This window comes from Homalodisca vitripennis, chromosome 3 (assembly GCF_021130785.1).
Source record: "Homalodisca vitripennis isolate AUS2020 chromosome 3, UT_GWSS_2.1, whole genome shotgun sequence".
Lineage (NCBI taxonomy): Eukaryota > Metazoa > Arthropoda > Insecta > Hemiptera > Cicadellidae > Homalodisca > Homalodisca vitripennis.
In genome coordinates, this window is record NC_060209.1 from 98,164,944 (window position 1) to 98,178,697 (window position 13,754).

The 13,754-nt window shown below is 31.3% G+C and overlaps 1 protein-coding gene across 1 annotated transcript; it reads left to right on the forward strand.

Moving 5' to 3' along the window:
- The first annotated feature begins 2,577 nt into the window (after positions 1 to 2,577).
- Positions 2,578 to 12,678, forward strand: LOC124358696 (odorant-binding protein 59a). Its single transcript, XM_046810996.1, has 7 exons — positions 2,578 to 2,693; positions 3,939 to 4,113; positions 7,021 to 7,256; positions 9,229 to 9,264; positions 10,495 to 10,621; positions 10,941 to 11,008; positions 12,489 to 12,678. The coding sequence occupies exons 1-7, from the start codon at positions 2,628 to 2,630 to the stop codon at positions 12,564 to 12,566; spliced, it is 786 nt and encodes a 261-aa protein (XP_046666952.1). The 5' UTR covers positions 2,578 to 2,627; the 3' UTR covers positions 12,567 to 12,678.
- The last annotated feature ends 1,076 nt before the right edge of the window (positions 12,679 to 13,754 follow it).

Below are 13,754 nucleotides of genomic sequence, written 5' to 3' on the forward strand. Positions count from 1 at the left end.
ACAGGTCTTGCTGTGGGTTGCAGAACATGATCCATTTGGAATATCTTTGGGGAGTGCGTTTTTTTTTTTTTTTGAAGTGAAAACTTCTTTAGGCGCGTTGAGCGTTTTGGTAGAGGGTAAAATCCTCGGTTCGCGTCACCGACATGCTAGTGATACTAACCTGCATGAAAAAGTCAGTCTCGCTGTGTTTTTTAACCGTAGACTTGGCCGCGGACTTACTAACCTGCATGAAAAAGTCAGTCTCGCTGTGTTAAAACTGTCCCGGCGGAGTATGAAAACAGACTGCGAAAATCAGTGACCTTTACGGCTTCCTCTCGCGATTTAAAAGTGAAGCCAATGTCGTACAATTCTGTAAGATGCGTCAAATTAAAGCTCTTAATATTGGCAATCTATTGGTTACATTTTTAAATATTAAAAAAAATTTCGAAATAATTTTGATTATTGTTTACATTTTACATAGCGTTTACAATGACAAGAAAAAAGTAGTAAGCGAGGATTTTTTTTATTTTTTGGTCAGACAAAATTTGTCAGCGAGAAAGTTGTGTGAAAATATATGAATATTTTTTTTGTAATTTATCATTTTTTTATTGGAAGTTTAGTTTAGCCTGTAGTAGCGTATGAAGTGATGAGTGAACGTTTCTGCCGGAACTGTAGTTGGCGCATTGGCTCACTGATACCGTATTAACTCAATAAATTAGTTTATTGTGAAATAAAATACCTTTACGAAAGAACCAAGTTAATTTAACTAATTTATTAGTTTTAAAAATATTGTGGGTTTAATTGTTATTGCAATTATATACTTTATCCGTAGCAATAACTGTATTATTTACAACGGTGTTCAACTCACTGTTGTTCACTCGGTGTTTACTCACTTATAAATGAATAATGAAAACAACGAATATATTTTTAAACATTTTTAATATTTGTACGAATATTTGTATTTAAAATTTAGCATTATTCATTTTAATTATTTTTTTAATATTTAACCTCTTCATCATGAAATGAGTATTATTACGGTATAAGATTTATCTTACTAGCGTGGTAAAGTAGATTTCTAGTTATTTGATAATATTTTTTCGTGGATTTTAAAATTGGAAAATTAAAAAACGCGTCACATTTACAATTACAAATGTACTGCTACTATAACGTATTGTTAATTACTCTCAACTTAATAGTTCCGTTTTCACTTCTATCGGCAGTCCCACGACTGCTACTGTTTTTTTTAATTTGTGAAGATTAAATTAGATAAAAGGAATGTAATAGACGTTTTCTGAGCTAAATTTTAATTGTGAAAGACTTTAAGTGCAAGTTAAAACTTTTTGATAGTTACGATTTAATATAATATACGAGGGCATTCAATTTTGAATGCCGTGTAATGCATTAAGTTCATTATTACAGACGTATAATGAAAGTGATGTTAAAAATTCGCATCATTAATGGTAAGATAAAATATATAGATAAGAATATAAAAATATATAGTAATAATTTTAGTATTAATGCGACTGGAAACGAGCGTAACGATTTACTGTAAACAGATGTCAAAAATATTTTATTTCCATGTTTTATACTTGTATTATTCAAGGGTGTGTAGGAATTTTAAATTTTAGAGAACCAAATGATTTTTATTTTGGTTTATTGAGTAACCAATTCTGGTTTTGAATAGCAAAATAATTTTTATAAAACTATGTAATACGTTTTAGATAAAAGAGGGAGTAAATAATATATTGGATTTATTTCAAAGATATCATAAGCCTTATTTATAGAAGTTCGATCTAATTTTAAACCAATTTTACTACCAGTTAATTGTAATTTTACTGCATGATATCGTGTAAATTCACGAGGTACATAATTCGTAACAGATTTATACTGTAGGTAGGCCTTCAGTTGCTGTTGGCCACTTTATTGAATTGAAATGAAATGAAATGAAAAATGTCTTTATTAGAGGCGAAGTTAGGACTATAAAGTCCTCTCTACCACTTAACCTCGTAAAAAATTAAACTAACATACATATACATGTATAACTAAAAATAAATCTATTTATTTACCTTATACGTTAAAAGAATCTTAGCTTTAAAATTAAAAAAAAACATCTATAATTAATGTAACTTTATAAATATTTACAATACTATAATAAGACATACACGCATTCATTCAACTTGTATTCAGTTGCCCTAAGTACCACATTCCAAAGCCGCCAACCGCTATACCCCCTGAGCCCCCAGCATCAAGGCCCTGACCTCCGCCCCAAAGTGAGCGCGCTTATCAATGGCTCTGATGTTTATAGGTAAGGCATAACTGAATAGTAATTGAATGTGAATAAATGACATAATAGGATTTATTTTAAATTTATATAATTATAGTGCGTGTTTTCAAAGAAGAGAACCCATGGAATCATATGTTAGCTATAGAATCATGTGTTATACTGTCAGTCATATATGACACTAAATATTTCCGGCCAGTGACAGTGACTGACATTGCCTGTCCAATTATGTTATTGGGTTGTATCCGTAATCCATTACGAACAAGACTGGGCTTCGAAGCGAACTAGGATAATTACAAAAGCTATGGTGTATAAATACAAACCAGATGTTTCTGGAGATTACAGAGGTGGGACTATTGCCGTTGCGATGAGTGTAACTGCCCCTATGAAGTCTTCATACTCATATATTTTTATATGTTCAATCTTGATTGCAGTAAGTTTTAATTATACAGTATCGTTCCAGAAAACACGTATTTTAAATAAGCTCATTAGTCATACAACACAATTCGCATAAATTTTAACATTCATAAGTATGAAAAACATATCAGGTATAGATTTCTATTCATTTTTAAGAAGTCACTTTAAACTAGGCTTTTTATTTTATTAGCTGTATTTGTTTGATTTCCTCACACGTCTTAATTATTAGTTGTTGAATTTAGTTTCCTACACTGGTAGCGATGGTACTCGAAGAGTGTGTGAATGCAATATTCTGCTGCACAATCTTCAACTGAGTACGCTGTCTTGATTAATACTACATTGATTAATATGTCTTTATTAATATTGCATTCATAGTTTGTTACATTAAATACAGTGATATATTATTATATTATAATATAACATGTTTTATATAAACTACTAATAAATATGTAAATGTCATTTATTTGTAATTTCCAAGATAGCTATAACTTAGAATGAAGTTCATGGTTGAATTTAATATTGAAGTTATTATAAATCATTTTGTTAAATATTATACCGACTTTCTTGTTATAGTTTTATATTATATTATGTTCCTATATTTCGGGAAAACCCATCCTCATATTATTAATTTATCTGTATGAACTATACATATACATACATACATAAAGATTGAATCACAAATTACTTGCTCCACTGGACCTCGGACCCGGATCTTTCACGTATCATGCGAGTTTGCTAGCACTAATAAATACATTTTTCTTTTGTGTTTGGTCTTATTTTCATTAAAATGTCTGTAAAGTTTCCTTGATTTTTAAAGTTCTGCTTGTTTTGTAAAGAAACCTCATTACATCTTATTCTAATAGCATTTGATATTTTAAGTTTAAAATAATTAATCATTAACGTAAACGTTAGAACCAGTTAGTAGAACATGTGGGACACCCATTCGTTTATAATTGCAGCGTAAATTGAATCAAGAAAAAAGCACTAACCATTTGAAGAAAATATCTGTTAATTAAACATTATAAGCCATTCAGAGGTTTATCACTAAATTTCATTAAATCTTTCATCAATACAATATTGAAATACATTATCATACTGTATCAATAAAATTATTCATAACACGTTTTTCAATGTTTTACTCGTATGAAAGGTTTACAGGTAAATAAAACTACAAGCAATCTGTTAGATCACAATTATAGAGAACAAAATTAAACGATTTATTCTGAAAGCTTGAAGTGTTGATAAGTTTTTTGTCGGCGAGGTGACGGTGACGGCCGGACTCAAGTGTCGAGTGGACAATGACGAACACACCCAGGAGAGTTTCCAGGACGTGGTGAGGTCCTGCATGTCTGCAGACTTGAGAGACGAGGAAGTGAGAGACAGCAGGCAACACCCGCCCCGCACTTGGCAACACAGGCAACAGCAGTGGGGACAAGGTACTTTACTTACAGAAACTAGACCGGCACTAGCATGTAGGTTAATATATCCCGGGTACTTAAGGAATCGAGGCAACGAGTTTTGTTTCTCATGATGGTTAGAAGCAGTTTCCTGGCACTTTGAGACACAAGTAAAGTAATCTATTTTACGATATTCGGGTATGAGGAAGCGTGAATTCATAGTCCGCCGTATTCATATGCTAATAGAATCAGACCAATCAATACCTGTGTGGTTCGGATTCCTCATTAAACTGCAGATCCTTTATTCTCTTGGTCACTGAGCTAAAAGATAAGTGGACAAGACTACATAGAGCACACACATTCATTCCACACACCATTCGTGTTATTATTAGTAATGTACAGTGTAGACCGTTGCCTTAAATACTTTTAAAACGCCCCTGAGATTCTTACGCATAAAAATACTTGACGTAACACAGAACCTGTTTTAGCCATGTCAAACCTCAAAGATTAATTTAGATTATTTCAACAAATGTTTCAAAAGTAATTATAATAAACATCAAAATGATCTTGTACATAGACTACTGTTAGCCAAGGCAACGAGGTCCACCGTCCTCTAAGTAAATCAAATTGTCTGTGTAGTATCAAATATATTACACTGCAAAAGTCAATACAACACTATTAAGTATATTAATATATAAGAATAAAAAATACGAAGAAACATAAATTTAATAACATAACATCAAAGATACTATTTCAGGGGGATGATAAATACTAAAATACTCGTAATTAAAAAATTTCAGAGCAGCTTGATAATCTCAATAGACAGGATATATACCAATGTTGATGTAATTGCATCTCATCTGATTATTAAAAATGTGGAAAATAAAAACAGCGTAAAACACATCTCGATACATTTTACTCAGTCGATTTACTTTCCGTAGAGTAGAAAATTAAATCTATTCACTTTCCAGTGTATGGTTCAATAATTTTTAATACAATACGTGTTGAGATAATAAGTGAATTGTACTTCATATCAAATTAAAGATCTCAAAACAAAACTCAATGAAAATGGGGGTACTGGCATTCAAGTTAATGTTTTTTGTTTTCATCCTTGTCCAGCCAAACTGATTATTCAGTTAATTTTTAGTAACTTGTAAAATGATTGTCTATCCATACTACATCATGTTTGTCCCAAGAATAGCTTCACTACAAAATAAAACTACATCAGAATCCTGATGTATGAACATTGCAATTCTTGCATTAGTAATCAGTATGTTTAATTGTTCCACAATAGACATGGAACTTCCAAAATAGAACATAATCTGAAAATGCAATATGAATAGCCAAATGTCTTTTATACCTTTACTGAAGTCGGTGATTGTAATTTTTAATCTAAAGTTTATTAATGAGCTGTTTAAGGATAGCTTCCACCTGACTTCCAACGGGGATTTCTCTCGGGACCTTTGGATGAACAGCGATCATATTCTAACATCACAGAGACAAGCCGTGGATTGAATTGAATCTACATATCCGCAACCTATTCTGTCTTGCTTCTTCACATCACGTTCCAATGTTTGTAAGACAAGCGTCACCTTGAAATCAAACTTGAAAAGCGACATGTTCCATCGCTTTCAAAAGAAAATCATTGCCTTTAGATTAATTCTAATTTGATACACCATCATGTATCGTTGATCAAAAAACAATCTGCACAAACACCTAATTGCTGCGGCATCCCCAAAAGCAAACGGAAAGTAATATTTTCACTACCATTATTGTGAACAGTTATAGTTATAAAGAGAGATATCCGATTGTGAGTAAACTGGTCAATCTTGTTCTTAATGACTGGTTTTATATGGAACTCCCAGAAAGAGTTATTCAAAATGTACTCTGATATCACTGAAGTTCGTTACGCTAATTTTATTCTTCCTCGTTCCACGATCATTTCCAAAGACTTCGCAGTGGACCATCACCCGGACACTGGCGTAAAGAGAAAGGTTTCTCCTGTCATCTGACCATGGAAATTTTAGATCTCTTTTGTTACACCAAAGCACTCTCACTTTTCTGAAGATTTGTATATCTTCTAATGTTTTATTTCTCTCTTTTTCAGGCATTTGTGATTAACCTCTTTAGAATTTTAGTCTTTTGCTTGATGGGCACTATGTATTTCTTTTCTCGCCATCAGCGTAGGCTAACTGAATTCTCGAGGCATTAGTAGATTAGATAAAACAAGATAGGACCGTTCCTCGAAACCCATTTTTTGTCAAACAAGATAAATTATACCTTTGCTGAATACATCCTCATAAATAACGATTACAGTGCGATGGTTTCATACCTTTTTAAGTCCTTGCAAGAATAATATAAACCCGATACTTTTCCGAAAAAGTGACATTTAGATAAAGCCCAAAACCTGCGCTATGTTCTGTTCCACTAAGTCAACTCGAAACAAAAGAAAATGTTTTGAATTGTTTGTAGCACGATTTATTTCAAAGAAAATCATATTCATACAATCCACTATGTCTATATATTTCGCAACGTTATATGTATCTTTAAAGGGAACACACCACAATGATAGTACCCGGTATATGTATAAGAATTTCCATCAGATCTGCTGGCCTACATTGGCATCGGGGTTTCATATATTAATTCCACACTTAAGAATTTGCTCAAATTAATGGGCTCAGAAGAAAGCACCAACACCTGTCCATCCATTTCAATTCTTAATTTGCCTCTTTAGTTCTATATTATTCCTGTAAATTCCTCTACTCCTACAAATGAAACATATATCTTCCAGTTCACTATTCACTTTATTCTTCTTTAACATTAATAATTTTAAAAAGCAGATAGTCACCTTCTTTAATTTTTAAAAACATATAAAGTGTTAATGAGCATTGTTTTCACTAGGTTTTAAAGACACAGTTTAGTTTGGTTTTTTCTTTTGTTGGTCAGGAATTCCAAGATTTCCAACGAAGAATGACAGAGATGGAAACAAGAATCAGAACGAAAGTGATGAAGATGATGATGACAATTCTGGAGAGCTGGATTACAACCGAGGCAACGCTCACAGAGGCTATCATCCTCGCAGTCGGCGGTCACAGCCTCCTAGGAGTATGTTCGGGTCCAGGAACAACCAAACTACTAGACGCAGGAACAGTAACACTTCACCTATACAGGATATAGAACCTGTAAGTATTGTTACAGTAGTTCTAGAACTGCATTTGTATATCTTAGGTAGATTTTGTATTCAAAACTAGCGTACTGAAATCGCCCTCGTCCACTTAACGAAAATGTCTGCATAAATTCTCAGAACATGACGCTAAGAACCCAAAACCATCCTCATTCAAAAGCTTATGTACATATGCTATATAACGCGGCTTGTGAAAACGATAACTTTACTGACCCAACAAACGCCAAAACAATTTTTAAACTTGGTACAAAATTGATCTTATAAATATCCAGGCTACATTCGTTCATCAGCTTGGTACGCAATTTCGCTTCAAAATGGCGGTCTTTTAAACATTTTTTTCATTCACTATTTATGAACCTAGATAAAAAAGTATTTTTAAATGCTTACGTTTCCTAAATATGTTGTTATATAAATAGTCTTGAACAGTTTTTAACATACATGTAAATCCCATCAGAATAAATTAATCACTGTTTGTTTATAAATACATTTTATATGCCCTTGATGGTTTGTAATACGAGTAATACCAGCACAGTTTATTGTTTTATAAATTAAAAAATTGCCTCTCCAAAACAGGAGGAGAAGAGAAATCTTCTCCTTCAGGGCTTCAGGGACTTCAGGGCTTCAAGATACACCTTTGAACAAGACCTGTTTTTATTCCTAAATACTACTAATTATAAAATACTCATTCCAAAAATTTTGTATTTATTTGCAATAGTGTGCTGAAAATAGTTTGGCATTAGTATTATCTATCTTTCACTATTATAGACGACAGCAGTGACGATTAAACAATTTAGTTTATTTTGGATACTTGATTAAACAAACGAGAGAAATGACCATTGCAGATAGAATCGCAAAGCAATGCACAAGACACAAAGTGTAGTTTTTTATGCCAGAAAACTATCTAGGGGGCAGTGGATCCTTTTGCACATCATAAATGCTTTCACTAACAAGAATATGGCCTTACATTGTATTATATCTCCATACTGGCCTAACATGTTACTAAAATCATTGGGGTTATTCTGTCAAATATTATGGATTGTTGCAGAGAAATTAGATTTTTTGATACTTTTAACAACTTTTTAAATTAACTTCAGGGCTTCAAGATACATCCTCTATAAACTTCCACTAATTAAGTCCATTCGAAAATGGACCAGGAGATTGGAATATCTTCCAGAGACCATCACTTTTCACAGAAATCTTTAATATATCATTTAAAAAAGATATCCCTATAATGTTTCAGCTGTTCAGCAAGAAATTACTTGTGAAGTTGCGGTAACTATGCTAGTATATCATTGGAGAAAGAATATTGGCTAGTTTTCGTCAAATACAACATATAATGACCTAAATACTAACAATAAACAAGCAAACATTTCTCTGTATGATAATAGAGTAAATGGCTGCATTTTTGTATGGAAAATAACATTAATTTTCTTTGCATATGGAATATAGTGTTTTTAATATGATTTTGCTTATCTACGAGTATAACATAGCTATGGTGGGAGGATTTTAGTCAATGTGAATGTTGAGATTAGTTCCAGTTCACCCTCCGCTTAGTGTAGCTTCTGAAATCTGACAGTCACGATGACTTGTCTCCTGTAATCTGGAGCATTGTGCACCTGAGACAATGCAAATGCTTCTTCACCTAGATTTTCAAACTCAACTTTCGCATTTTAGTTCATTTTGAAAACTCACAAATTACTCATAAACAATTAATGTTATTGTTAAGGAACATAAAAACCTATATGTATATATTATTTCGCTGTTAAATAATGGATAGCTAATTATTCTTAGAACATGGCAATTCACACAATTATCTCATAATATTATCTTCTTAAATTGTAAATTTAAGATTTAGTTTTTACTAAGAAAATTAATAAATCTTCGGCTATACAAAGAGAAAGAAATATAGTTTTCTTCCTCTATATGCCATCCTACTTATACTAATGAATCTTAATTTGATTTTGTTACAGTGCATCATCCATTGTATATTTCGAGAAATGAAAATGGTAAGAACGCGTTTAATGTTTCATTAATTGAATACATTTTCAGTACATATTTTATTATTGTATAGATTTATTATTTTAGATATTTCTTTACTAGAGAAGATAGCCAAGTGTTCTTAATTCAGACTCAAAATTCGATGCCTTTGGAGATAGCTTAAATCCTGTACTTGGCCATTGGCTGGCAATAAATTGCACAATTTTTGTGTCCGACAGTGTAAACGGGCGCAAGAATTTTCACGACCAGTGTCAAACAGTCGATCAGCGAACTGGAGACTGGTGTCGGACTTTTAAATGTCAATACTAACAATTTCCGAGATATCACTGTCATGTGTGAATGGATTTGGACAGTCTGGCGATTAACATTGCTTACCACTGTTTACATTATGTGACAGCAGTTGCACAATTTCTGTCCCAACTTTAATCGCCAGTGTAAACTTAGCTGAAGAGCCTCCTGTAGAAAAACGAGCTTATGTAACGTAAAGTTAAAGTAACTCCCGTTCTTGTAGCTCTATTAGTTTGTGGTCAACTTCAAAGTCGGGTATCTAATTCTTTGATCTGAGAGTAGACATCAACATTTAGCTTTGATCTTGATTTATACCTTAAACTTATCTATTTGACTCAATATTCTTTTAGTTAATGTGTGATTAATTTTTGTAAAGTTAAATTCACCCTATGGAAACTGAATTTGTTACGGAAGATTTTATTTATCCTTGTATAAGCATTTTGGCGATTAGTATTAAGAGTGGTTTACTATAAATTTTATACACTTCGGGCTGATCTTTGTCCTCCCTTTGACAAGTTGAGAAGAAGTACTATAAAATAACGATTGTAGAACCTAATATTTCAAAAATTTCCTGGAAAAGGTCCCCCAACTCCCCCTCTTACTGAGTGGGGGAATTCAATACCACGACCCCCCATGTTCCATACACCCCCCAGAGAAGTTTCCTTGGTATGCCACTGACGATTGATACAGTTAATATGGGATTCTCTGTATCTTTCATATTTTTAATATAAACCTTGGAAAAGGCCAATAAAATGTACTTCTGAACAGACAAAAAGTAGACAGCTGGCTTATCTTCGCTGGCTTATCCATCAAAGCTGTCTACGCTCATAACCACCCATTAGCGGACACACGCTTTATAAAGTTACAATTCCAAATTATTCATCATAAAAATAAATTGATATGGTTATGTACTTAGTTGCTTGACACTTATTTCTTGATATATGTTCCAGTTGGATAGCAAAAACCAACTAGAAAAGACTTCAGTTGTGAATGCGATGACAACGAAAATGAGAGATCCCGAATTGAAGGACTTCATTCGAGATGCAATATCCGAGTGTTTTGAAATATTGGACTCAGGTAAAGTGAAGAAATGGAGGTTTAATTACTCTACTGTTGTATATAATATTTTGGGTAAATTTGATTTAAACAAAATATCACTAAACTTATACAATATTTATTGCAATGATTTAAGTTTTAAACAGTGCACCAAAGGAAATTCACATAACCTTCTATAAAATCCTGTTTGTTTAAATAATCCCAAAATGAACAAAATTGATTTTTCATTAGTGATAAGTTTTATTAACAGAGTTGGTTTTACTATTATTTTGTGTTTGCTTCCAACAGCATGTCTATAAAAACATTTCTTTTAATTAATAAAATGTTTATACATTTTCAGAAAGCCACAATACTAAATGTACATTTTCCAAAGGTTTTGCTTTATGTATGGAACAAAAAGGGCAACAGGTGAGTAAATGTATTAATTTTAACTGTTAATCAAATTGTAATTTAATTTTTTAATTGGTTTTTAATAATTGCTTGAATTGATGTATTTTTCTACAGTTATTTCGTAGCATAAAAATATTTCTTCAATAAAAGCGTTGTTTATATATTATGTTAAATGTGATTTTCAAGCAACAGGTACAAACAATTTGAAACATTGGGGAAATTGCCCATAGCGGAATACAGTTTCAAAATCGACCATGTAATATTATAATTTGACTAAACAAATGTAATGGTAAAAATTACTTATTATTATCCAAGAATAATAAGAGAAACCTTATGAATTACCAAAAAAGAAAACAAGTAGTATATATATATATATATATAATATATATATATATATATATATGTATATCAAAAAGTAGGTATTCTGTGGTAAATAAGCCATATTGATCACTGTTGGTCTTATTGATCATATCGTTATCACATCAAAGCTTTCCTTTTAACTCATCAGTACAGACAGATATGTATTATTTTAAGTTTCAATTTAACATCAGATGTTAACAACAGATTCTGTTGACTGAAGATGGCTCTCCACAGCGAGGCAGAAATATTTTAAGAATTTAACTTTGTAAGCAATGTTTCAATGTGGTATGGAGCGTAAAACCTATATTTGCTAGTTAAATCATCAATTTAAATTTTTGGTATAATATTTATAATATTTTACACTTTTTAATGTATTGTCTAAAACATTTAGGAAAACTGCATCACATTACTTAACGGTTGACCTATTTTCTTAACATTATAGCTATTTCTTATATATCGAATTCCACTTAAAGCGTTGTGGCACATTTACACAGCATAATTTAAAGACTTGAATATCAAACTGTGTATTTTTAGAAGTAGCAGTAGTAATACTATAAAATTTCCTTACAAATTGTTCCTTTGTACAAAGTTTTATGATAAACATGCATTCAATTTTCCGCTCTGAAACATTAAATTAATATTTTTCAAAACTAAAATTCAAAGTCTAATTTTACACAGTATTCAAAACAAATGTTTCTAGAAACAATTTTTAATTTGTTGTGTTCAATATGCCATAAGTAATTAGTTATTAAAAATTGTAGAGGTGTGGTAGAGAACATTTTAGTTAAAAATATACATGGCTGGTCAAAATATATCATGGTGAGTTTTGAAAACTTTACTTAGCTGATGAATTAATTAGTTTATTGGTTATTAAGAATCACTTATGCCAAAATTGTAGAAATCAGATGGTCAAAGAGAATAAACTAATCTGGTTAAAAATATGGATAAAACAGAGCTATCTGCCAGCTGGCTATCGTACCGTAGTGGCAGTATTTGGATTCTGTATATAATGAATGAATGGGTACTAAGTTGTTAAAATTAAAGCTCTCTAATTGCCGACAAAACAAGAACTATACCATTTTCAGCACCTTCGGGTGTGTTTGTTGGCTAAATGTAACTAATCTGTTTAATTTTCCAGCATTGTGACGATTGGGATGAGAATACGAAAAAGTCAAAACAGAAAAACAATGTCATCACGAACAAACATCGGGGCTGAAGTCTTGACTCGGTTCAGTAGTACAATATTGTTAGTGTAATGTTGATGTTGATGTGTAATGTCATGTTATGGCTTCCAAGTTTGTATCAATACAGTATTTGCGTTAATTGAATCTGCTCACCATCATTTGGCTTTTATCACCATCTAATATGGCACAAAATATACTCTCTATATGGTCTATATGGTTTGGATTTTGTATCCTATATTAATATAGACTAACCCACGCGTATTTTGTTATATTACGTAAAATTAGATCGTTTTAAGTTTATTAAAAAATTACAATAACATATTATCATTTGTATAGAGTCTTATCAACAATAAACAACATATACTCGTAGATTAAAACCAACAAATTATATTAATTCTTCACATAAATATTGTCAGCTTAGTTTCAATATTGGTCGAAATTGAGTACCTTAAAACAATTTGAATCTGTTCAGTGTAGCTATTTTCAGTGAAGTTTTGACAAACTCACCAACTTTTAGTGAATAACTATTTTAATTATCTATGTTTCATTCTGTGAAATGAATTTTATGACTTAGGTATAAAAATGACAACAACACATCAAAATATTAATTTCAATATTATACAATTAAACCTCATAACTTTGAGATGATATAAAATTTTTTGCGAGTTTGTTCAATTTAAAATAGTTGATACAAATTAATTATAAGTTAACATCTCAAGATTTAAATGATTTAAGGTAAGATAGTTTGTGGCATAAATAATTTGTTCAGAATTAAATATAAAAAAAAAACAGGGTGTGCATAGATGAAGAGTCTATTAATACCATTTTAGTTTGAGAGTTAATTCAGTAAATTATTAATTTATTTATACCTAGAAGTTAAAAGGAGCCTTGAATCATAAATTAAATTAAAAGTCTATCTATTCAATTTAGTTGTTAACTTTAAATAAAAACTCAGAATTAAGATCCTACACATAAATTAAAATTCAATTGTTCTCTGAATTTTTTATACATCGCCTAATGATTACAAAACCACAGATTTTCTAAACATATTCCCATGTCAAATATTTTTAAACTTTAGATAAATAACTTTCTTTTACCTTAAATCTAAAATTAAAATAAAAAAATAACTAATAGTTTGTTAATGTTGATAAATTCCCTTCTAGATTACAAAATATCCATGTCCTCTGATTGGTCCAGCACACAACCTTTCAGGCAAGGTT

Bases quoted from the DNA above. Each gene is read 5' to 3' on its own strand.
- LOC124358696 (XM_046810996.1), top strand. From the start codon at position 2,628: ATGAGTGTAACTGCCCCTATGAAGTCTTCATACTCATATATTTTTATA. The intron at 10,622-10,940 runs GTAAAGTGAAGA...ATACATTTTCAG, and splicing joins TTTTGAAATATTGGACTCAG to AAAGCCACAATACTAAATGT. The intron at 11,009-12,488 runs GTGAGTAAATGT...TTAATTTTCCAG, and splicing joins TGGAACAAAAAGGGCAACAG to CATTGTGACGATTGGGATGA.